The sequence below is a fragment of the Oncorhynchus nerka genome, linkage group LG24 (assembly GCF_034236695.1).
Source record: "Oncorhynchus nerka isolate Pitt River linkage group LG24, Oner_Uvic_2.0, whole genome shotgun sequence".
In the NCBI taxonomy this organism is placed as follows: domain Eukaryota; kingdom Metazoa; phylum Chordata; class Actinopteri; order Salmoniformes; family Salmonidae; genus Oncorhynchus; species Oncorhynchus nerka.
This window is the reverse complement of record NC_088419.1, coordinates 19278108-19304433: the sequence shown is the minus strand read 5'-3', so window position 1 is coordinate 19304433 and position 26326 is coordinate 19278108. Positions and strand designations below refer to the sequence as shown.

Sequence of the window (26326 nt, the reverse complement as noted above, 5' to 3'; positions counted from 1 at the left end):
GCTGAGCCGTTGTTGCTCTTAGACATTTCCAATTCACAATAACATCACTTATAGTTGACCAGGTAAGCTCTAGCAGGGCAGAAATTTGACAAAGTGACTTGTTGGAAAGGTGGCTTCCTATGATGGTGCCATGTTGAAAGGATGATGGTGCCATGCTGTGTGCTCGATTTTATACACCTATCAGCAATGGGTGTGGCTGAAATAGCCAAATCCACTCATTTGAATGGGTGTCCACATACCTTTGGACATGTAGTGTATCTAGCTATATCCCTCTCAATACAAACGAGACACATAAATGAGAGTTGAGTGATACAGAATAAATGTGTAATTTAGCTGACAAATGCATGTCGTATTGGCTCCTGGCTGTCAGTCCGTCTGATTTGAAAACACTGCTGGGTCTGTCATTACAAAGTTGCTTTGATGTTGCTAGCGGGAGCTATGAATGAAAATTGGAATTGTGGGCGATTTTCATTCAGCAAACGATTGAGAATATTTTCCAAATGCAGTACTTGCTAGTTTGACCATATTTCTTAATTCTCAGCACCACCAGTGCCAGCAACATGCTGAAAACTATGGATGAAAACTATGGATAATAATCACAAAAGCCAGCTCTGTCTACTGGTGAGTGAAGCAAGCTAGCGAGCAAACTTTGCTGGAGTTTCTAGCTGGCTAATTGTTTTCCTCTTGGATGTGGAGTTTACTATGGCAACCTTTTGATGGCGAATTTATTCAACCCTATAGTTGCTAAGGGTCTACTTTTCCTGGCATGTTTGCACTGTAAGAGATCAAGCGGATAACAGCTCTACCGTTGCACCGCATTAGACTGCCTATATTGTTGAACATTTTTATACAGTAAAGTAACCTACAGTACAAGATAGTTGTAGGCTACAATCAAATGAGAACACCAGCTGTCAGATACTGACTGATGCTGGCTGCCTGGTCTTAGAGCATTTCATATTATTCTGAATGTAGCTCCGAGACACTTAGTTTAGTATAATATGTTACGTTTTGTATGGTATGTATTAATTTGTGGATGTCCATCATCCATTTCTTATAATATGTTACAAATTACAATTTGTATGATATGTTACGAATTAGCAAAATGTATGATATGTTCCCGAATTGTAATTTGTTGTGGCCAACGTTAGCTAGCTGGTTAACATTAGCTAGGCTAGATGTTAAGGTTAGGTTTACGAGTTAGGTTAAAGGGTTAATGTTAGGGGAAGGATGAGATAAAAGGGTTAAGGTTAGGGGTAGGCTTAGCTAACATGGTAAGTAGTTGCAAAGTAGCTAAAAAGTAGTATGTAGTTTAAAAGTTGCTAATTAGCTCAAGTTGTCCCTGATGAGATTTGAACACACAACCTTTGGGTTGCTATACATTTGCATTATTCACCCACCCATCCACACCAACCAACTGCTCTCCTTTCATTTTTGCCCTAAGTAATCTTCTGTATTATGTAAACGTAACATAGCATACTAATTTGAGTGTGTCGGATTTACATTTACTATGTTACGTCTAGTCTATGAGACCAGGCTGGATCGAAGGGTGGCTGGCCCAGCAGCCACTAGATAACTCTCAGATAGAGCATGTTGTGATGTCTTGCCTGTTGTTTTTTTGAAACATTATGTCTTGCCTGGGTTTGTTTTGCTCAATGCTCAAGGCAGAACAAGAATGCATCAGTCACACAGGAAGTCTCATCTGAACACAGGACGTCTAGAGATACACTGCAAGCGAAAAGCAAAAAGAAAGTAACAGGTGTTACAAAGGCAGTGATGGAGGTTGTACTGTATATTGTGGAGGCATGCTAAGTCAAGGACCAAAAAGAAAACCTTTTGTGACATTGCCGGTTCATTATCACACATACAGTACAAAATATCATATTATTGTTTATGCAATAAATTGTACACGCACGTGTGCATGCAAGCACACACACACATTCTTGTTACAGAGAATGTATATTTTTCCTCTCTGTGTAGCTCTCATAAAGGACATGGCTATCCACTCCTAACAACAAAACCAACTGAAGGACAAACTGCTGCATTGATCAACCTGAGCTCCATGCCCTTGTTATGCCGATACATTTTCCTGGCCCACAGTGAATTTCCTCCAAACAAATCATTATTTTTTTCTATTAGTCTTGGCCTGTGGAAAACTACAGAATAGCAAAACCTTGGAACACAAGCGTGTTAAGCATAGAAAGGGAAATATTGTTCAGAACAAGTTTATATTTTGGCAGACGAGGGCTTACTTGTCAATGTCTGAACAAGTTCTACATTGCAGTCATTCATGAATACCCAAGTAATCCTGCATATACAGTACAAGTCTGTATTGCGAGCCTAATGTTATAGTCTCATTTAGTCTGCATAGCGATCCTATTATATTGTATTCTGTATGTAATTATATTACTCTGAGCCTCAATGAACAGTCTCACCGACAGATTCACGTAAAGATAGTGCTTGTTCCAAATAGCCAATCTGAGCAAGTTAGCTATGGAGATAATGTAAATACCAACTAATTTTTCTAGTTGGTACATGTATATTGGGGGAGTTGGCATTGACTTCCCTGTCAAGTGTTCTCCAACTGCTAAAGTCAAGTACAGATGTGTAACGAGTGCGCTGAGAGTCGGGAAGCAAGTTCAGGGAGTGAGTGTTTTAATAAATAAAAGAAACAATAAACACGAAACTTGAAACACAAACAACGCACCGAAATGAAAACAGAGTCAATAACACCTGAGGAAAGAACCAAGGCCAGTGACAGATGTAGAGAAGATAATCAAGGAGGTGATGGAGTCCAGGTGAGTGTCATGAGGCACAGGTGCGCGAGACGATGGTAACAGGTGTGCGGGATAATCAGCAGCCTGATGACCTAGAGGCCGGAGAGGGTGTACAAGTGAAAACCTTTGGGTTGCTAGATGTTCGTATTGTACACCTGATGCAGGAGAACCTTCCTGCAATGCAGTACATTTAAAACGTGTAGTGTATTTGAGGTTTAAAAAGGCTTCAGAAGCTTGTTTATGTAATAAATTGTACACGCGTGCACACTATTGTTACAGAGAATGTCTATTTTCCCTCTCTATGTAGCTCTCATAAAGGACATGGTTTTCCACTCCTAACAACAAAACCAACCGAAGGACAAACTGCTGCATTGATCAACCTGAGCGCCGTGCCCTTGTGACGCCGGCTCAAATTAAAATCCTACAGCTGTTATTACCCAATGGGCACAGACATCAATTCCGACACGCTATGACAGTTTATTGTGAAATAAGACACACATTTTTGACAGTCCTCCGAAAAAGTCCACTTTTTCATGTATATTACACGATTTTCATCATTACGCATTTTGTGTGTATTACATTATTTTATTTCTTCATAACCCATTTGGTACATTACACAAATTCCAATTTGTTGTGGCTAATGTTAGCAAGGCTAGCTAGGTTACCAACGTTAGCTAGGCTAGGGGTTAAGGTTAGGGGTTAAGTTTAGCGTTAGGTTTAGGGCTTAAGGTTAGGGCGAGTTAACATGCTAGCTAAGAAGTTAAATGGTTAGGTTTAGGAGTTATGTTATAGGCGAAGGGTTAGCTTACATGCTAAGTAGTTGCAAAGTAGCTAAAAAGTAGTAAGTAGTTGCAGAGTAGCGAAAATACTAGTTATGCGTTATGAGATTCAAACACTGCATTGCTAGACGTTCGCATTGTACACCCACCCATACCCCCCTACAAACCTCCCTTGTTTCTGTCTTATTACAGTTTTTTACAATCACTTTGGCACTAATTTCGGGATCTTGATGTCATTTTCAAAACTCTAGACTCACAACCAATGATCAAAATGCAAATTTTTCAAAACTCTACCATTTTTTCCCCAATTGCTTGGATACAATACACATAAAGAGAAGATCATTTGTTCATTGAACTAAAATCACCTGTTCAAAATTACACAACTAAACATCAAAGTATTACCATTTCAAAATACAATTCACACATTACATCTGAGATGACAGTCTATTCATTTCATTACAATGATCTAACTATCAATTGATACAACTGATCAAAGTAACTGTTGCATTACTCTTAATGCATAGTTTTATGGAAACTGACGAACAATATTCCATGTTTAGATCATGAAAGTTTCAGGATAACGAGATCCATTGACACCAATTACCGTGGAACGTGAACCAATTGGACTACATTATCTATGGATCTAATATTTCATCATCATTCTTTATCAGACACTGTTTCTATCGTCCCATGTACCACTTTTCCAGACCATGTTTTCAGACTTGACATTACTGTACACTCTTCATTAGGTACACCTATCTAGTACTGGGTAGGACCCCCCTGCCTTCACAACGGCCTGAATTATTCAAGGTGTTGTACGTTAAGAGATCTTCTTCTCACGACTGTTTTAAACAGCTGTTATTTGAACATTTGTGGCCTTTCTGTTAGCTTGAATGAGTCTGGACATTCTCCTCTGACCTCTCTCATTAACAAGGTGTTTTGCCCACAGAACTGCTGCTCACTGAATGTGTTTTGTTTATCGCACCATTCTCTGTAAACTCTAGAGACTGTAGTGCGTAAAACTCCCAGGAAGGCAGCTGTTTCTGAGATACTGGAATCACCATGTGTGGCATCAACAATCAAGTTGCTTAGATTACGAATCTTGCCCGTTCTAATGTTAGGTCGAACAACATCTACAGCTCTCTACTCTATATACTCTATATATTGAGTTGCAGGCAGCCACATGATTCGCTGTTTGAATGTAACCTTCCTTGATGAGCTAAATCAGGTCTGTAGAGCTGATGGCATGACCTATGTCATTGTGTGGGATAATGTCAGGTTCCACCAAGCTCAAGCATGGTTTCAGGACCATCCACAATTTACCACCCTGTACTTACCCCCATTCTCTCCTTTCCTTAACACGATTGAGGAATTTTTCTCCACATGGAGGTGGAAGGTATATGATAGGCGCCCTCACGAACAAGCCACCCTTCTCCAGGCCATGGATGACGCATGCAATGACATCACGGCAGACCAGTGTTGGGCCTGGATTCGCCCGAAGATTCTTCCCAAGATGTTTGGCTAATGAAAACATCCATTGTGGATGAGAACCTGTGGCCAAATCCACAAGACAGGGTTGATGGAAGTATAGAAGTACAGTAATCAATCCTTTGTTTTGCTTTTTACAGTAAGCCAGGTGAGGAACACTGCAGTTGACCTTTAACTGCTTTTTCTTTTTTGTAGCTAATTATTTTTGCTTTGAGTCAAAGAAACCTATGGTGTGATTTTATTGTATTTCATCAATACATTTCATATTTTGTTCAATGATTCCACTGTGTCTGTAGTATTCTCTCTACTAGTTATTTTACAGTGATGTATTTACGTGTAGTAGCATAATGAAACATGTATCACATATTTTGTACTACAATATTTAATGATTGAACAAACAACTACACAGTGAACCTATCGGTATCTTGTGTGTGGGTGATCTAAATGAATGTTCCTATGGTATTTCATGATAAATAAGTTATTTGAACCAATGATTCTGCAAGTGCAAGGTTTCTTTAAAGATATGAATGCACAATGCAATGTTTTGAACATTGGACAGCCTGTGTTACAAGTGATGACCGTTTTGAGTTTTGTGTCTAGAGTTTTGAAAAATGACCACAAGGTTCTGAAATTAGTGCCAAAGTGATTGTTAAAAACTGTAAGTAACTTACTGTCTTTATCTGTGATTGAAATGCACTGTATAGAAATGTGTGTACTGCACATGAAAAAAATGGACTTTGTGTCTATTTCACAATCATCTGTGAAACTGGGTTGATCAATTCAATGTCTATTCCAGGTTGGTTCAAGGTAACTCCATTGAAATGACATGGAAACAACATTGATTCAACCCAAGTGTGCCCAGTGGGTAGTAGGCTAACCAACCTTCTGTTGTCAGAAGAGGGCAGTCTTTCCTTCAATAAAACTTTTACTTCTCAAGATGTTTTACAGGTTGTGGATTGTATTGCTAGACAAATGAATGCTACAATGTTTCTAGATATAGTGGCAAAGCCTGTCATTTATTAAGTCCCCCCCCCAAAATAATTATGAACTTATTGATTAAATTAAACATGACACCCACCAACAATAAATTGTGTTGTTGTTCTTTTACACCCTTGTCATCTAAAAATTATTCTCATAACCCATGTTACCCAAAATCCCCATAAAAACCCTTTAAAGTTCTGTCCCCTCATGTCTTGTGTGATATCACTGCCCCCACATCAATGTTGCCTGCACTCTTCCCATGGGAAACTTTTGGGACCTAAAAAAGTCACATCAGACAACACCCAACACATGAATAGATGGTTTAAGACTTAGAAAATATGAGGAGTCTAATTAGAGACCACTCGATCAAACTGTTGTGTGAGAATCTGTCCTGAGAAAGTTTGAGATACATTTCTAACACGTCACATGTTGTTCATAATAGTAGGTTAGGATAGGTTAGGATAGGATAGGATAGGTTAGGTTAGTGTACTGTATTATTGTCATAGAAACCTGTTGATTAGTACATTCATGAAGTTTCACAATAAACTTCGCTATTTGCCTGCAATAGACTCTAGTAGAATTGATATATGTAACGGTTTTAGTAGAATAGGTTTGATGACCTGATCTGTAATCGGATACTCCCGCCCCTTCTCAGGTTTGCGCCGCTCCACTGTTAACTTGTTGTTTCCCCACATGCGATCGGTCTGTCATCCGGGCTGTAGCGGGAGAGGCGTGCGTGATAGGACTATGTTCATGTCATTTCGTCGTAGTTACGTGTCTATTATGCCTACTATGTGGAATTACTGATTTTTCATCTAAGCTAACCTAAAAGACAAAGAAAAAAAAGCCGGTTCAATTTTAGAGAGCACCATTTCAAAGATGGATCCCATAACAAAGTGGACTTCTAAACAAGTTGTAGAGTGGATAAGAGGTGAGTTGATAAGCCTTCCTAATGGTAACATACACTGTTACCATGATATTAGCCTAATGTGTAATACATTTTTTGAATAGCCTATGTTTGTTTCACTTTAGCTATATAATTCGTTGTTCGGCTTTTGCATAGTTAATTGCCTGTTAATTAATTAATTGTCAAACTTTCTGCTTTAATTATGTGTGTTTTTTTCTCTCGGGATTGTTGGGAAGGGCCGTAAGTAAGCGTATCAATGTTAGTCTACACTAGTCTACACTAGTCTATTTTACAAATAGCAACAAAAGTTGCAAATTTGACAATCGGTATCTATTAGAAGCAGCCTAGGTGTCGTATTAATACTTGGTAACATTGTGTTTTATTGCTTGTTTGGGCAGCTATTAAGTCTCATCTTTAAAGCCATTTTAAAATTACATTTGATGATGAAAGGAAATTGTGTGCCAACGGGGAGAAGGATTTATGTTTACTTTGACGTACATGTGCTCACTATGTGTTTTTGACAACCAAAGCTCAACGGTCACCTTTTATGAACTCACTGGTAGGCTACCTTAAAAGGGTCAATCTGCAGTTTCTACATCAATTTTTTTTAAACTTAGAAATGAATGATATATATCCATTGATTCTTGAAGAATATAACTCATGAATGCATAATGAGCTTAGTTCAACCCCATCAGAACCCAACATATAAGCTTGTTTTACTCCAATGGTTGTAAACATTGTAAATCTAAACAAACACTGTATAGCCGCAAAACATGCCTAAAACTATCATTTTGATATCATGGATGGCCAGTAGACATAATTGCAAATGATTAAATCCTTCCAATAGAAATGTAAAAAACTATTTAGTTAAGATTTGAACTTGAATTAAATGAGTTGACTCTTCACATGGGATGATTTCACTGAACAACAAAAGAAAGGGAATATTGAAGGACTGCCAAGAACTTTGCCCTCATCCAGGGCAAGGTGGAGAGATACGGTAGTGATGACACCATACAGTAGGCCTTGTTGAGCTCTGCACCAAACAGGATGCTCATCCCAACATACTTGGGGTCCAACATGTACGCTGCAGCGTGTATGGGTTTCAGGCAGAAGTCTTCAGCTTTTTGATGTATTTCAGAACTGCAGTTTCCTCTGCTTGGAGCAACAGTGAAGTGGGCAGGGCAGTATGGATTTCTTCTCTTACATCTGCAAGCAGAGTCTGAACATCAGACAGGATGGCATTGTCTCCCTCAATCCGTACTGGTTGAGGGGTGGAGATGATGTAGTTAATTATTCCTTGCCCACGAACATTCGACCACCCATCAGAGATGATTGTAATACAGTCTGCTTTCTCTATGATTTGCTTGACATTCACTTGAACTCTGTTGAACTCTGCATCCAGGAAATTAGTAGATAAAGCATGTTTGGTTGGAGGGGTGTATGCTGGGTGAAGAACATTCAGAAATCTCTTCCAATACACATTGGGCATCAGAGGTGAACCAGTTGCATACACAGCAAGACACAGCAAGACATTCATCAGCATTTATCTTACTACGTTCCTCCATTAGGTCAAAATAACTTCTGATTCCAGGAGGACCATGAGCTGTTGCTATCGATAAGGTGTCTGATTCATCATTTTCACCTCGAATAGAAGTAGAGAGACTTTTGCCAGAGGTTGCTTGTTGTGAGTGCTGAGGGAACTTTATGCACTTGGCCAGATGATTCTGCATCTTTGTTGCATTCTTCACATATGCTTTGGCACAGTATTTGCACATGTACATAGCTTTTCCTTCTACATTAGCTGCAGTGAAATGTCTCCACACATCAGATAGTGCCCGTGGCATTTTCCTGTAAAGATTCGAAAACAATGAATACAATTTTAAAAAATACAATTCCATGTACAGATAAATAGTTAAGCAGTTGGATTAAACAACTGCTATGTAAGATAAATGTTTTCAAATGTAACATGTATCTAAACAGGTGAATTAACACTCCTCAGTTATGAGGCTCAAGCAAGCTAAAACCCACATGGTAGCAAAAACTAACTAGCAGAAATTCTTAACAAGTTAAAAATGATTTAAACACACTTTGCTGTAGGCTACTATTTACTAGTTAACAAAAGGTCATTGTATGTCTGATAAAATATATTCACCCCACCCAGTATTATAATCAAAACTTACCAGAAAGCATGTAGTCCTTGGCCCAGACAGTGTAGTAGTGTGGGCTCAATAGCATCTCATTAGTGTGCAAGATCTTGAGAATCAGCTGTACATGAGATGGAAGAGTGCATGTGATGGAAGAATGCATTGTGCATGCAGAGGGTTGCAATTCCATTGAATTGGGGATAGTTTAACTAAAATATGCCATAAGACCTAGAATTGCTTTATGTGTATCCCACAAAAAAGTTTCACTGTTACAAGCTATCTTTTTTGATTAATTTAAGTGAATTTCCCTAAATTCCCAGGCTTAACTTCCCATGGACAATTTCTGGGAAAATTCCGGAAATTTACCGAAAAGTTTCCGACCCTTTGCAACCCTAGATGAGACAGCGTCTGTAGAGGATCTGACAGTACATTCCACACAACCCCTGCATGGCCATTGTGTCAGCATTTACGGCATGCGTTCATATTGATGTGTCGTTAAGCTGTGATTGATGACATTATGATACACTTGACCTGTTAGCAGCTCACCCCATTAAGAAGAGTGGAGCATCAGAGCCCCTTGAATTAGCATCTAGTAGATGGCAATGAAGGAAGCTGTCTTTATTCAGATGGTACTGCTGTCTTCCTTTAATTGTCCTAGGAGGGTTGTCCCAGTTAAAGAACCCAAGCCGTCTATCGAGGGCTGATGTGTTGTATGTTATGAATGCCATATGCCGCTTGTTTTTGGGCTGTCAATATTTCAATTAGCTACATCTCAGATCTTTCTTGGCATACCTTCAAATGCGTGTAAATATAGTGACATAATTTATTGAAGCTGTCTGTCAGGTATTTAGGAAGCATCCTTACTGCTTGCTTCACTGCCTGGCAGAGCAACTTCTCAGGCTCTGACCACAAGGCACGACAGAGGGTAGTGCGTATGGCCCAGTACATCACTGGGAACAAGCTTCCTGCCATCCAGGACCTCTATACCAGGCGGTATCAGAGGAAGGCCCTAAAAATTGTCAAAGACTCCAGCCACCCTATTCATAGACTGTTCTCTCTGCTACCGCACGGCAAGTGGTACTGGAGCGCCAAGTCTAGGTCCAAAAGGCTATTTAACAGCTTCTACCCCCAAGCTATAAGACTTCTGAACAGCTAATCAAAGGGTTAACCAGACCCCTCTTTTACGCTGCTGCCACTCTCTGTTTATTATCTATACATAGTCACTTTAACTCTACCTACATGTACATATTACCTCAATTACCTCAACTGGTGCCCCCCCACATTGACTCTGTACCGGTACACCCTGTATATAGCCTCCACATTGACTCTGTACTGGTAAACCCTGTATATAGTCTCCACATTGACTCTGTACCGATACACCCTGTATATAGTCTCCACATTGACTCTGTACTCTTGCTATTGTTATTTTACTGCTGCTGTTTAATTATTTGTTACTTTTATATTTTTTACTTAACAATTATTTTTCTTAACTTCTTAAAGCATTGTTGGTTAAGGGCTTGTAAGTAAGCATTTCACTTTAAGGTCTACACCTGTTGTATTCTGCGCATGTGACAATTTATTTTGATTTGATTCGATTTTTATAAACATATAAATAACCAGAGTGTAATAATGGTAATATCAGGGAAATAATTGACAATGAACAGTAAAAAATAGTATGTTTTATATATCCTGCCCCTTATATATGAGATTAACTTTGAAAATGTATAACTCAGATACAGTAGAAGTAAACATTAGTGAGAAACACGCTCAGGCAAGTCTGCATTTTCCCATGCTCTTCTGGCAGGTGTGATTATAGAGGATGATTGTGATTGATTGAAAATCAAGATTCAAGACTATAGATTTAGGTCATGCAACTGCCAGTTCTGTTGAGTTATTTACTGAAGAAAAGAAAGGCATACATTAATAACTTTGAAATAAGGGTTGTTATCAAGCAATTATCCTTATTCTATTAGATAAATATAGATTTGCCCTTTTGATATTTTTCATTTGGGCGTGACGAACACACTCACTGTTATCTTTTGGATAAGGAAGACTGTATGCACGACACTTCTTCCCACAGGACAGGAGCATCCAGTTTATGTGCTTGTTTAGAGGGAGGAGGAGGACTCCAAGTGTGTGTCCCAAAGGGCACTCTATTCCCTATATAGTGCACTACTTTTGACCTTAGCCGCATGGGTCAAAAGTAGCGCACTATAGGGAATAGGGTTCCATTTAGGATGCATCCCAAGTTTCATCTTGGAGACACCTGAGTCTGCGTTATAAGACTCTTCCACCTACTTCCACAGTCCACAAATCTGTCGTTCTGCCCCTGAACAGGCAGTTAACCCACTGTTCCTAGGCTGTCGTTCTGCCCCTGAACAGGCAGTTAACCCACTGTTCCTAGGCTGTCGTTCTGCCCATGAACAGGCAGTTAACCCACTGTTCCTAGGCTGTCGTTCTGCCCCTGAACAAGGCAGTTAACCCACTGTTCCTAGGCTGTCGTTCTGCCCCTGAACAGGCAGTTAACCCACTGTTCCTAGGCTGTCGTTCTGCCCCTGAACAGGCAGTTAACCCACTGTTCCTAGGCTGTCGTTCTGCCCCTGAACAGGCAGTTAACCCACTGTTCCTAGGCCGTCATTGAAAACAAGAATTTGTTCTTAACTGACTTGCCTAGTTAAATAAAGGTAAAATAAATAGGGTGACACGTCACATACACTTACCTACCGGTTGCAGTTATGTGTGACCACTGGTCACTAACGACTACAAGGTCATGTTGTTTAAATTGATTACAGCTTAATGACACCACCAGAACGTCTTCAAAGTAATTGTATTGAATAAAGGAAGATAGTCGGGATAGTCAGCTGCTTTTACACGTAACAGATGTACTAAACAACTTATTGGCATGATGCTATACTAATGGTTGACCACATTATCACTACGCAGTACACACTAATGGTTGACCACATTATCACTACGCAGTACACACTAATGGTGAATCGCATACCGCATCAACAGATCCACAGATGATGCAATCTCAATCTCTATTGCACTCCACACTGCCCTATCCTACTTGGACAAAAGGAAAACCTATGTGAGAATGCTGTTCATTGACTACAGCTCAGTGTTCATCACCATAGTACCCTCAAAGTTCATCACTAAGCTAAGGACTCTGGGACTAAACACCTCCCTCTGCAACTGGATCCTGGACTTCCTGACGGGCCTCCCCCATGTGGCAACAACACGTCTGCCACGGTGATCCTCAACACTGGGACCCCTCAGGGGTGTGTACTTAGTCCCCTCCTGTACTCCTTGTTTACCCATGACTGTGTGGCCAAACACGACTCCAACACCATTAAGTTTGCTGACGGCGGTAGATCAGGTAGGCCTGATCACTGACAACGATGAGACAGCCTATAGGGAGGAGGTCAGAGAACTGGCAGTGTGGTGCCAGGACAACAACCTCTCCCTCAATATGATCAAGACAAAGGAGCTAATCATGGACTACAGGAAAAGGCAGGCCGAACAGGCCCACATTCACATCGACAGGGCTGAGCGGGTTGAGAGTTTCAAGATCCTTGGTGTCCACATCACCAAATAATGGTCCAAACACACCAAGACAGTCGTGACGAGGGCACTACAAAGCCTTTTTCCCCTCAGGAGACTGAAAAGATTTGGCATGGGTCCCCAGATCCTCAAAACTTCTACAGCTGCACCATTGAGAGCATCCTGACCAGTTGCATCACCGCCTGGTATGGCAACTGCTCGGCATCTGACTGTAAGGCGCTACAGATGGTAGTGCGAACTACCCAGTACATCACTGGGGCCAAGCTTCCTGCCATCCAGGACCTATATAATAGGCAAGCGGTACCGTAGCGCCAAGTCTAGGTCCTAAGGGTCCCTTAACAGCTTCTACCCCCAATCCATAAGACTGTTGAACAATTAATCAAATAGCCACTGGACTATTTACATTATCACCACGCAGGACACACTAATGGTTGACCACATTATCACCACGCAGGACACACTAATGGTTGACCACATTATCACCACGCAGGACACACTAATGGTTGACCACATTATCACCACGCAGGACACACTAATGGTTGACCACATTATCACTACGCATTATCACTATGCAGTATACACTAATGGTTGACCACATTATCACTACGCAGGACACACTAATGGTTGACCACATTATCACCACGCACTGATGGTTGGCCTGAACTGACTCACTCAGAACCATACATCCTGGTTACGTGTTACCATTAGTTTCTCTGACGTACATAGGAACATAGATAGGAGAGGCTGTTATTCAGTTAGTATTATTATTATGACTCAGTTTGATGTCTAATCATTCCTCAAAATAGCAGGGCATGGAAGCTTTCTCTTCAGTGACTGAGTCTCAAATGGCACGCTAAAGTGCAATAGGGCTCTGTTCAAAAGTAGTTCAATATATAGGGAATAGGATGCCACTAGGGACACAGTGTCCCTGTCCAGTTTATATCAGTCAGAAGAAGGGTTTCCATGGGAACAAACATGCCATTAATTAACCCTGTTACAGTACATAAGGCAACCCTGTAACCTCTTTGCTAGTCCCCAAATGTTGGAGAGATCTGTGAAGAGTAGGCACTGTCTGTCACTGGTTGTTTTGATAGGATAGGCTACTATTACGCTAATTCTGGATTTTTCCCAGAACACACACACACACACACACAAACAATTGTTGTGTGGTCAAGGAAATCCTTTTTCCTCTGTTTTCCTGAGATAAGGTATTTCATCTCCTTTCTGAATGGGTTGGTGGAGTCTATAAATAGTCTGAATGCTTTAGAACCACTCTCAATTCCTTTCGAATGACGACAACAACCACCTCTGTTCTGTTGTGAAGGATGAAGAAAATAAAAAGTAAATATTCCAGCTCTGCAGGTCCAAACTCCACTCATTTATTGCCTGTCTACCCCAGACGGCACACAACACGTGCCTTTGTGTGATGTGATGAACAAGCCAGAGGCAGCGTTCACTTCAGTTCAATGTCCAATCTATCAAACCTATTGAATATAGACAGGATGCATGCTGCTAGCTTGTTAACACACATATCACAGTTGGTTGGTTAAATGTTACCACTCACAACACAGTCTAGCGAAACACATCGAAGATGGTTTACTAGGCAAGGAAAGTGAAACACTTGAGGAGGAAAGCAACCAAATTCTGGACGCGTCTGGGTTTTGTTTGTTTTTATGTTTCCGATAAATGATTAACTGGATTTTTCTGTGGAATGTGATTGCAGCCTGAGTCATGCACAAGAGTTTACTGACCTCAACCATTTTCTCAGTAACCCACTTCTTCTTTGCATCAATCTCCATAATCAGATGAGGTCAATATTCATACACTCTTAGAAATAAATGTTCTATCTAGAACCAATAAGGGTTCTTCATAGGATAACTATTTGACAAGCCCTTTCTGGTTACAGGTCGATCCCTTTTGGTTCCTATGGGGATAGCAGAAGATCCCTTTTGGTTCCTATGGGGATAGCCGAAGATCCCTTTTGGTTCCTATGGGGATAGCAGAAGATCCCTTTAGGTTCCTATGGGGATAGCCGAAGATCCCTTTTGGTTCCTATGGGGATAGCCGAAGATCCCTTTTGGTTCCTATGGGGATAGCCGAAGATCCCTTTTGGTTCCTATGGGGATAGCCGAAGATCCCTTTTGGTTCCTATGGCGATAGCCGAAGATCCCTTTTGGTTCCTATGGCGATAGCCAAAGATCCCTTTTGGTTCCTATGGGGATTGCAGAAGATCCCTTTTGGTTCCTATGGGGATAGCCGAAGATCCCTTTTGGTTCCTATGGCGATAGCCGAAGATCCCTTTTGGTTCCTATGGGGATTGCAGAAGATCCCTTTTGGTTCCTATGGGGATAGCCGAAGATCCCTTTTGGTTCCTATGGGGATAGCCGAAGATCCCTTTTGGTTCCTATGGCGATAGCCGAAGATCCCTTTTGGTTCCCAGGGGGATAGCCGAAGATCCCTTTTGGTTCCTATGGGGATAGCCGAAGATCCCTTTTGGTTCCTATGGGGATAGCAGAAGATCCCTTTTGGTTCCTATGGGGATAGCCGAAGATCCCTTTTGGTTCCTATGGGGATAGCCGAAGATCCCTTTTGTTGTAAGAGTTTAGGAACTACATGGTTCATCCTGTAATGGGGTTATTTCCGTCATCATAAACCGTTCAAGACTACTTTATAACACTGTTTTTGTTATCATGCGTAGAGAAGAGATAAAACATGATCATTGATTTAACTGGTCAACGGGGGAATTCAGAGTTCTAATTTATCAAGTTCTCATAGTTACCTAAAGGGCTGTCTCAAGTTGGAGCCATTTGTATAATCTTGGGCTATTGTCAACTGTCAATAGAGCAGTGAAAACAATTAAGATGCTTCTGTCTGTTAAAGAAGTTGGTCAGTGTAAAAGCAATATAGTCGTTCAGTGCTACTGCCTTTTGTACACAAACGGCTAGTCCACTGTCAGTTCATTGGTTGTGAGGCCAGAGGGCCAGAGCTGTGAATACTTCATGGGAAGAAGTGTAGTAAAGAGAGAGAGGGTTGCACCCCCCCCCCATACTCTGCTATATGCCTGTTAGCCACAGAATTTGGGAGTAGGTTGGGCATGATCTGTGTCCAGACTAGAAGACTTTTCATTTGGCTGACTATTTTGTGGCGTGTTTTCACATGTGAAATGTACAGTGTGTTAAGGGGCTTTCACACTGAGCAGATGTGTTGAGGGGCTTTCACACTGAGCAGATGTGTTGAGGGGCTTTCACACTGAGCAGATGTGTTGAGGGGCTTTCACACTGAGCAGATGTGTTGAGGGGCTTTCACACTGAGCGGATGTGTTGAGGGGCTTTCACACTGAGCGGATGTGTTGAGGGGCTTTCACACTGAGCAGATGTGTTGAGGGGCTTTCACACTGAGCAGATGTGTTGAGGGGCTTTCACACTGAGCAGATGTGTTGAGGGGCTTTCACACTGAGCAGATGTGTTGAGGGCTTTCACACTGAGCAGATGTGTTGAGGGGCTTTCACACTGAGCAGATGTGTTGAGGGGCTTTCACACTGAGCAGATGTGTTGAGGGGCTTTCACACTGAGCGGATGTGTTGAGGGGCTTTCACACTGAGCGGATGTGTTGAGGGGCTTTCACACTGAGCAGATGTGTTGAGGGGCTTTCACACTGAGCGGATGTGTTGAGGGGCTTTCACACTGAGCGGATGTGTTGAGGGGCTTTCACACTGAGCAGATGTGTTGAGGGGCTTTCACACTGAGCGGATGTGTTGAGGGGCTTTCACACTGAGCGGATGTGTTGAGGGGCTTTCACACTGAGCGGATGTGTTGAGGGGCTTTCACACTGAGCGGATGTGTTGAGGGGCTTTCACACTGAGCAGATGTGTTGATGATCTAAGAGCTGCTGCTACATGTATCCATTGAGAGAAGATGTTGGGGTGGTGGTTGTACACATTATGTGAAAGCATGATAAACAAACTATACAATTGTACACTGCAGGATTATTTTCATGCTGTAGCAAACGTACATTAGGATCTTAATTTTAGCCCGTCTGTATCGACATCCAACTGCACCAGTTGTTTTGTGTCTTTTTGAAGGTACAGTATACTGTAACTGATAGCAACATACTTTCCCTGGTCACAGATCTCTCAATGTAAATATTTAATGTGTGTGGGGACGTCTTTGCCTGTAACCATAGTGACTGTTAAGTCAATAACGCTCAGCTGGAATAGTCAACAAGTCTTTCTTTTTGAATAGCGTTCCTAAAGCAGGAAGACAGGGATGTTTTGAAATACAGTATTTCAACATTGTAATCCACACTAAGCAAGAGGTTAGTTGGGCTTTGAAGTTTGTCCCAACATTGGACTGAGCCAAACCCCAAGAAGGTTGAGGTTAAATCTAGTTGAAGAATGATACAAATGTTTTATGACTGTAAATTAATCTGAGAATCTTGCATTACTTTTGATGGGCTCTGGCCGTTTCGGATTCACCTGTTGTGTGTCATCATTAACAGGTGGTGGGCTGTGTAGCGTGACTTTGGCTGGCCCTCTCTTGCTGTTGAGAGAGATTATTGCCCTCCTCAGGTGTCTGAAACGTGATCCTGCATGCTAGTTACCTTATCCCTTCATCACATCCTTATAGACAACACATAAAGCCTTGTCCGCTGACCCATGCATTACTTTCCGCCCACCTACATCTCCACCCAATGGCACAGGGCTCATTTCTTTCCCCAACAATTTAGAATGAGCATTTCATCTAATATTTAGCACTTCTATCCTTGTGAAAGGTCAAAACACTTATAAACATGACTTTGGTTGTGTAAAGATTAACCAGAGTGCTTTAGTGTTAGCACAAGCTAACACAAAGGTGGCAGAAGGCAACACATTACAGGCTAGTTAAGAGGCGTCTGCTCCAAATGGCACCCTATTCCCTATGCCCCCTGGTCAAAAGTAGTGCACTATGGCACCCTATTCCCTATGTCCCCTGGTCAAAAGTAGTGCACTATGGCACCATATTCCTTATGTCCCCTTAAGAAATATGGTGCCATTTGGGACGCAGTTTCAAAGTGAGTCATCTGTGGCATAGCGCGGCATTCCAGGCCAAACGGATCAATGGTTGTCTGGGATTTTAATGGTCCCATGTGGTGGCAGTTGCTTTTTAATTCACTATTTACAAACATGTCCATTTTGGGGACCAGTTGTTAATGTCGTTTGGGTCAGAATGTCTGAACATCAGATGAGATGCTGTATGTGATGGTCATAACCGCTGCTGCTATGTGTACAGTGTGGAATTCTGGGTGGTTAGATGTGTGGTCACTAGTGGTCATAGATCAGTTTGATTCTGGGTGGTTAGATGTGTGGTCACTAGTGGTCAGAGATCAGTTTGATTCTGGGTGGTTAGATGGTCACTAGTGGTCTAGTTTGTCTGGGTGGCCCTAGTGGTCAAAAGTCAGTGATCAGTTTGATTCTGGGTGGTTAGATGTGTGGTCACTAGTGGTCATAGATCAGTTTGATTCTGGGTGGTTAGATGTGTGGTCACTAGTGGTCATAGATTAGTTTGATTCTGGGTGGCTAGATGTGTGGTCACTAGTGGTCATAGATCAGTTTGATTCCTTGGTCATAGATCAGTTTGATTCTGGGTGGTTAGATGAAGGGGTAGTGGTCATAGATTAGTTTGATTCTGGGTGGCTAGATGTGTGGTCACTAGTGGTCATAGATCAGTTTGATTCTGGGTGGCTAGATGTGTGTGGTCATAGATCAGTTTGATTCTGGGTGGTTAGATGTGTGGTCAGTGGTCATAGTGGTCATAGATCAGTTTGATTCTGGGTGGTTAGATGTGTGGTCACTAGTGGTCATAGATCAGTGGTTGATTCACTAGTGGTCATAGAGCAGTTTGATTCTGGGTGGTTAGATGTGTGGTCACTAGTGGTCATAGATCAGTTTGATTCTGGGTGGTTAGATGTGTGGTCACTAGTGGTCATAGATCAGTTTGATTCTGGGTGGTTAGATGTGTGGTCACTAGTGGTCATAGATCAGTTTGATTCTGGGTGGCTAGATGTGTGGTCACTAGTGGTCATAGATCAGTTTGATTCTGGGTGGCTAGATGTGTGGTCACTAGTGGTCATAGATCAGTTTTTGTCACTAGTGGTCATTCAGTTTGATTCTGGGTGGTTAGATGTGTGGTCACTAGTGGTCATAGATCAGTTTGATTCTGGGTGGTTAGATGTGTGGTCACTAGTGGTCATAGATCAGTTTGATTCTGGGTGGTTAGATGTGTGGTCACTAGTGGTCATAGATCAGTTTGATTCTGGGTGGTTAGATGTGTGGTCACTGTGGGTCAGTTTGATTCTGGGTGGTTAGATGTGTGGTCACTAGTGGTCATAGATCAGTTTGATTCTGGGTGGCTAGATGTCAGTTTGATTCTGGGTGGTTAGATGTGTGGTCACTAGTGGTCATAGATCAGTTTGATTCTGGGTGGTTAGATGTGTGGTCACTAGTGGTCATAGATCAGTTTGATTCTGGGTGGTTAGATGTGTGGTCACTAGTGGTCATAGATCAGTTTGATTCTGGGTGGTTAGATGTGTGGTCACTAGTGGTCATAGATCAGTTTGATTCATGTGTGGTCAAGTGGTCATAGATCAGTTTGATTCTGGGTGGCTAGATGGTCACTAGTGGTCAAGATCAGTTTGATTCTGGGTGGTTATGTGACTAGTGGTCATAGATCAGTTTGATTCCTAGAGTGGTCACTTGGTCATAGATCAGTTTGATTCACTTGTGTGGTATCATAACAGTTTGATTCTTGGAGTGGTCTCTGATTCTGGGTGGTTAATGTGTGGTCACTAGTGGTCTCAGTTTGATTCTTGTCTTACATCTGTCAGTTTGATTCTCTGTCTCAGTTTGATTCTGGGTGGTTAGATGTGTGGATCCCTAGATCAGTTTGATTCAGTGGTCAGAGATCAGTTTGATTCTGGGTGGCTATGTGTGGTCTCTGTGGTCAGAGATCTCTGCTTCATCCGCAGAAATGCCTGAGTGATGGACTGGTAAACAGCTTGTATTGACTCACTACCAGTGTTTTCTTCAACACTTGTGTGGTATCATAACAGGTCTTACTCTCTCTTTGTCTTACACCTCTCTCTTTATCCCTCTCTACCTCTCTCTTTATCCCTCTCTACCTCTCTCTACCTCTCTCTTTATCTCTCTCTCTCTCTCTCTCTTTCTCTCTCTCTCTCTCTCGCTCTCTCGCTCTCTCACTCTCTCATATTATCTATCTTTCCAAGGCCTGGACGACAGCCTACAGCAGTATATCCCGTACTTTGAGCGTGAGAAGATTGACGGGGAGCAGCTGTTGAAGATCTCCCACCAGGACCTGCTAGAACTGGGTGTGACCAGGATTGGACACCAGGAACTGGTGCTGGAGGCAGTCGACCTGCTCTGTGCTCTGGTTAGTAGTCTAGTAATCACCACACACCTTCCTTCATATCCTATCAGAGCATAAGGTTTGGTCACACTTTATTTGAATAGTCCCTTAGTCTGACATCTGTAGATCATATATACACCTATCAACCAACGTCATGTCCAATCATCCATTCAAATATTGTATAACTATAGTTTGATCATGGTTTGATCGCATGTCAACTTCCCGTTCCCATGTCCCAAATGGCAATGTCATTTTAGGTCACCCTGGAAGTGGGAATTAGACCAAAGGGCCACATTCCAGTATGATAACATTCATCCTGGTGAAGTGATAGTGTGTGGGGCTAGATATGTAGTAGGCCTACCGAGGCTGGGTGGTGCTTCTGGTACTAGCTTTCCTTCTGATAACTTTAGTTAAGCTGTTAACAGTCAGTGCATTATGCCAGTGCCTTGGTATCAAGTGGCTTTGACATTTTTATCTTAGGGGGTATCTTGAACTACCATCTTGTTTTTGGAGGGTCCTCTTGAATAAACAGTAAAAAATAGTAAACATCAAGAGCTTGTTGTGCCTTCGGGGGAGCGATTGTTATTTAGCCCAGAGCGAGCCCAGTTTGAGCGTGTCCAAACGGCCCATGGATGGGAGAGGCTGGCATTGGTCAGGACACCGGGATTAGGGAAGAATGTCCGGTCAGCTGCCTCTCTCTCTCTTTCTCCATCTATCTTTCCCTCAGCTCCCTCAGCTTAAGCGTGTCCAAGCGACCCATTAATGGGTTAGGGTTAGGGATGAGTGTGCCGAAGCGGCCCATGAACGTGTTAGGGTCAGGGTTAGAGATGAGTGTGTCCAATCGGGTTCTTGGTCACATCCCTGACCAACGCCCTTCTCCCCCGATTGCTCAGTTTAGATGGGTGACCAGCTCTTGGTGTCTTGGTGGTTCCAAACTTCTTCCATTGAAGAATGATGGAGGCCAGTGTGTTCTTGGGGACCGTCAATGCTGCAGAAATGTTTTGGTACCCTTCCCCAAATCTGTGCCTCGACACAATCCTGTCTCGGAGCTCTACGGACAATTCCTTCAACCTCATGGCTTGGTTTTTGCTCTGACAAGCACCGTCAACTGTGGGACCTTGTATAGACAGGTGTGTGCCTTTCCAAATCATGTCCAATCAATTGAATTTACTACAGGTGGTCTCCAATCAAGTTGTAGAAACATCTCAAGGATGATCAATGGAAACAGGATGCACCTGAGCTCAATTTACATTTACATTTACATTTAAGTCATTTAGCAGACGCTCTTATCCAGAGCGACTTACAAATTGGTGCATTCACCTTATGACATCAATTTGGCGTTTCATAGCAAAGGGTCTGAATATGTATGTAAATAAGGTATCTGTTTTTATGAATTACTGTTCTATAACCTGTCTGTCATTATGGTGTATTATGTGCAGATTGATGAGGAATTTGTTTTATTTAATACATTTTAGAATAAGGATGTAACATAAGAAAATGTGGAAAAAGGGAAGGAATACTTTCTGAATGCACTTTATATACTCTCTCTCTCTCTGGCCGTGCCCTGCCTATGACATGGCCTCACACCAGGAAGCCTCTGTACTCCATTACATACACAGTCCTGACATGACTTGTGTCTGGATTGCAGGTAGGCCCACTGTGGACATCGTTGGGTTCTGTGGGGAAGAGAATCTTCTTTCTCTATGGATATCACATGGTCTAACAGGAGTGCCCTTCTGTCATGAATTAAATGCTAAACATTTTGCTGATGTAAGAATAATGTTTGTGTTTGTGCCATTTTGCCAACTCCCATCATTGTCATTGTCAAGAATGACCATAGGAATTAGCTATACAGCACAATGTCACGAATCGGCTCGAAGTTCGTAACAAAAAGGGAGACAACGTGGAGATAAGGAATAACAAAATATATTTATTAATTTAAGTAACCTAAATACAATTAACAATGGTGTGTGTAGTCAGTAATCAGTAGTGTAAGTGAGTGGTTGAGTGCATAAATGTGATGAGGGGTTTTGAAAGGTGCCAACACAAACAAACATAATAGCCACATAAATGCCACAACCAAAATCTATCAGGGGCAACAGATTGGTACGGGGCAACAGATTGGCACGGGGCACCAGATTGGCACGGGTTAACAGACTGGGTGCCAGAACAGGTGGTGGTAGTACACCGGACCCTGTTATCTTTTAAGAGAGCTTTAGTGGTTGTATCCCGGACCTTATCTTTTAAGAGAGCTTTAGTGGTACTATCCCGGACCTTATCTTTTAAGAGAGCTTTAGTGGTTGTATCCCGGACCTTATCTTTTAAGAGAGCTTTAGTGGTTGTATCCCGGACCTTATCTTTTAAGAGAGCTTTAGTGGTACTATCCCGGACCTTATCTTTTAAGAGAGCTTTAGTGGTTGTATCCCGGACCTTATCTTTTAAGAGAGCTTTAGTGGTTGTATCCCGGATCTTATCTTTTAAGAGAGCTTTAGTGGTACTATCCCGGACCTTATCTTTTAAGAGAGCTTTAGTGGTTGTATCCCGGACCTTATCTTTTAAGAGAGCTTTAGTGGTTGTATCCCGGACCTTATCTTTTAAGAGAGCTTTAGTGGTACTATCCCGGACCTTATCTTTTAAGAGAGCTTTAGTGGTTGTATCCCTGACCTTATCTTTTAAGAGAGCTTTAGTGGTTGTATCCCTGACCTTATCTTTTAAGAGAGCTTTAGTGGTTGTATCCCGGACCTTATCTTTTAAGAGAGCTTTAGTGGTTGTATCCCGGACCTTATCTTTTAAGAGAGACCTTATCTTTAGCTTTGGTTGTATCCCGGACCTTATCTTTTAAGAGAGCTTTAGTGGTTGTATCCCGGACCTTATCTTTTAAGAGAGCTTTAGTGGTACTATCCCGGACCTTATCTTTTAAGAGAGCTTTAGTGGTTGTAGGAAATGAACTGGGATCTTGACCATGTCCAACGTGAGAGGGAATATACATTATCTGGCCAATGTAAAGTAGTGAGGGTTGAGTGTTGGCTGTAAGTGACTAGTAGGTCTGCATCCCAAATGGCATCCTATACCCTACATAGTGCACTACTCCCTATAGGCCCTGGTCAAACATAGTGCACTGTTTAGAGAATTGGGTGCCATTTGGGATGCAATCTGGGCAGCGCTTTATGTTCTTGGGGATATCTCCTGGTGCTCAGGAAACAGATGTGACCCCACCCCCCACCTGTAATACACACATCCCGCTCGGGAAAAGCCGTTACACCATTGTTCCTGTGGTTTCCGTCTGGTGATTGGTTCTTCCCCTGCCTCTCCTCTCTCCGACTGTGCCCCATACATCATAACTGCTGTAGATCTCAGAGTCAACACTTCCCCCTTTCCTCCCTCTGTCACATGCTCTCTTCCTCTCTTTCTTCACTTTCCCTTTCCCCTCTTCAGCGTCTGAACAGGAATAGGCATCCCATTGGCTTCAGAAGTTTCCATTGCTTCTATGCTTCAGGATAGGAACGATCGCGCTGAACAGCTGTGGTGTGTGTCTGTGTGCGTATCTGTGTGCATGTCTGTGTGCGTGTCTGTGTGTTCGTAGTGATGAAGGTAATAATTAAAGAGATTTTTTTTAAAGATCTCAATCAGACCTTGTTGGACTTTCCCATCCCACTATCCTCTGCACTTAATTAAGGCCTTTTTACCTCCGTCTACCATAGCTGTGTTACAGGGCCAGTGATCCACAGGTGTTACAGGGCCAGTGATCCACAGGTGTTACAGGGCCAGTGATCCACAGGTGTTACAGGGCCAGTGATCCACAGGTGTTATAGGACCAGTGATCCACAGGTGTTACAGGGCCAGGGTAGCCTAGTGGTTAGAGCGTTGGACTAGTAACCGAAAGGTTGCAAGTTCGAATCCCCGAGCTGACAAGGTACAAATCTGTCGTTCTGCCCCTGAACAGGCAGTTAACCCACTGTTCCTAGGCCGTCATTGAAAATAAGAATTTGTTCTTAACTGACTTGCCTAGTAAAATAAAGGTAAAAAAAAAATAAAAAAATAAAAATTACAGGGCCAGTGATCCACAGGTGTTACAGGGCCAGTGATCCACAGGTGTTACAGGGCCAGTGATCCACATGTATTACAGGGCCAGTGATCCACAGGTGTTACAGGACCAGTGATCCACAGGTGTTACAGAGCCAGGGATCCACAGGTGTTACAGGGCCAGTGATCCACAGGTATTACAGAGCCAGGGATCCACAGGTGTTACAGAGCACAGGCCTGCTATTAAACCCCTAGAGCTGTGTAGATATGAAAGGGTTGATTGTTCTCCTTTGCCATCTTCCTCCCTCCCTTGTTCACACATTTACACTCAGCACAAACAAAAACACACACACACACACACTTAGAATTTGATGTAATTCAGGTAGACATGGAGGGGAATTTGTTTTAATCAGAGGATGGGCCATGCAGGTTGCCATTGTGACTGGTCCTGGGTGTAGGGGGACTTGAGAACTTGGTCATGAACTTGGTCAGAGGGACTTGGTCATGAGAAAGACCCTGTAGTCCTTAATCCTCTGTCACTCTACATTACAACAGAAAGGTAATGGCTGTGTCTGAAATGGCACCCTTTTCACTCTGTAGTGTACTACTTTTGGCCAGAGCCAATGAGGGCCCATGAGACTGGCCAAAGGTAGTGCACTATAGATGGAATAGGGTGCCATTTGGGACGTAGGCAATGTTTGCTGATCCCAATCCAGTTGGTTTTGAATGGAATTGATTACTTTATTTTAATTGTATTTATTTAACCTTTATTTAACTAGGCAAGTCAGTTAAAAACAAATTCTTATTTACAATGATGGCCTACCCCGGCCAAACCCGGACGACGCTGGGCCAATTGTGCGGTGCCCTATGGGACGATTACGGCTGGATGTGATGCAGCCTGGAATACAGCACACATGCTAATCACACTAATCAAAGCTCTGATAGCTGCATGTATGATATGTGACTATGATAACCTTATTAGTGAGTCAGATAACCTGGGTGTATTTCTTTCTTATTTTTGAATCTTGTGTTATGAGAATATGCCCTTACATTTAAGCAATAAGTCTTGAGGGTGTATGGTATATGGCCAATATACCGCGGCTAAGGGCTGTTCTTAACGCAACACGGAGTGCCTGGATACAGCCAGTAGCCATGGTATATTGGCCATATACCACAAACCCCCAAGGTGCTTTATTGCTATTATAAACTGGTTACCAACGTAATTAGAGCAGTAAAAATAAATGTTTTGTCATACCCGTGGTATACGGTCCGATATACCACGGCTGTCAGCCAATCAGCATTCAGGGCTCGAACCACCCAGTTTATAATTTACATTTTGGGTATTTTAGTGAACTTACAAGTCAGTGCATTCAACTAGGGTGGTTAAAACAGCCACAAATAAAGTAAAACCTTTTATTTTGTTCTCTAGAACTATGGGGTGGAGACAGACAACCTGAAGACTCTGGTAGGTCGTATGAGAGCGGCGTCCAACAACCTCCACAACTCAGCGTCGGAGCGCAGAAAGAACCCGTCGTACGAGGCCAAGAAGTCCCACAAACCCCCCAATGACTTCCTCACTGCTGTCGTGGAGCTCATTGGAGCAGCCAAGAGTCTACTGGCCTGGTTGGACAGGTAGGCTATACAAAACACACTTACACACATGCACATAGGCAGTGACACACACACATACACACACACACACACACACACACACTTAACATTTCACCTGGAAGGAATGCATTCTATTAGGGTCTTAAGTGATGCCCATGTTAACATACATGTTATCCTGTTAAAGTCTTGACTTGAGGAAATGTTTTAGTGTCTGGTAGTCAAAACAGCCACAGTGAAGTCTTTCCAAGTGAAGTAATGCAGCCGGTTGTATTTCTGTGCTTGTGTCGGCTTGAGACGCATTCCAGAAGGTCTCCGCTGCAAAATGAAACATCTGTATTGACAGACAACAGCAGATGCTGTTAGTAACCCCTCAAAACATGTTAGGGTGTGTACTGTAACCTACATAGATGACGAGTCAAAGCCCTTCTCATCAAGTCAACAATAATTACTATTACATTTCTCACATACCTGGGATGTTTTTATTTAGATGCTGTCTTCATGCATCTGTCACACAACAACACTCATAATTGCTATATTCTACAGAACTGTCATCACATTCAGCTCCATAATTGCACCTGATGTTATGATTGTACACACAGCGATAGATAGGTTACTGCTGTGTTATTGGGGTTGTTGTAATTGGAATGACTCCTGT

At 42.3% G+C, this 26326-nt stretch overlaps 1 protein-coding gene across 1 annotated transcript in view; it reads left to right on the top strand.

The window, feature by feature from the left end:
- Positions 1-6706: 6706 nt before the first annotated feature.
- The window catches only part of LOC115107623 (connector enhancer of kinase suppressor of ras 3-like), a 48490-nt gene continuing 28870 nt past the window's right edge, over positions 6707-26326 (top strand). Inside the window, exons 1-3 of the mRNA XM_065008477.1 lie at positions 6707-6953; positions 19898-20061; positions 25490-25692. Coding sequence (XP_064864549.1) covers positions 6902-6953; positions 19898-20061; positions 25490-25692 — 419 coding nt within the window. The 5' untranslated portion in view covers positions 6707-6901. The remainder of the gene's footprint in view (positions 6954-19897; positions 20062-25489; positions 25693-26326) is intronic.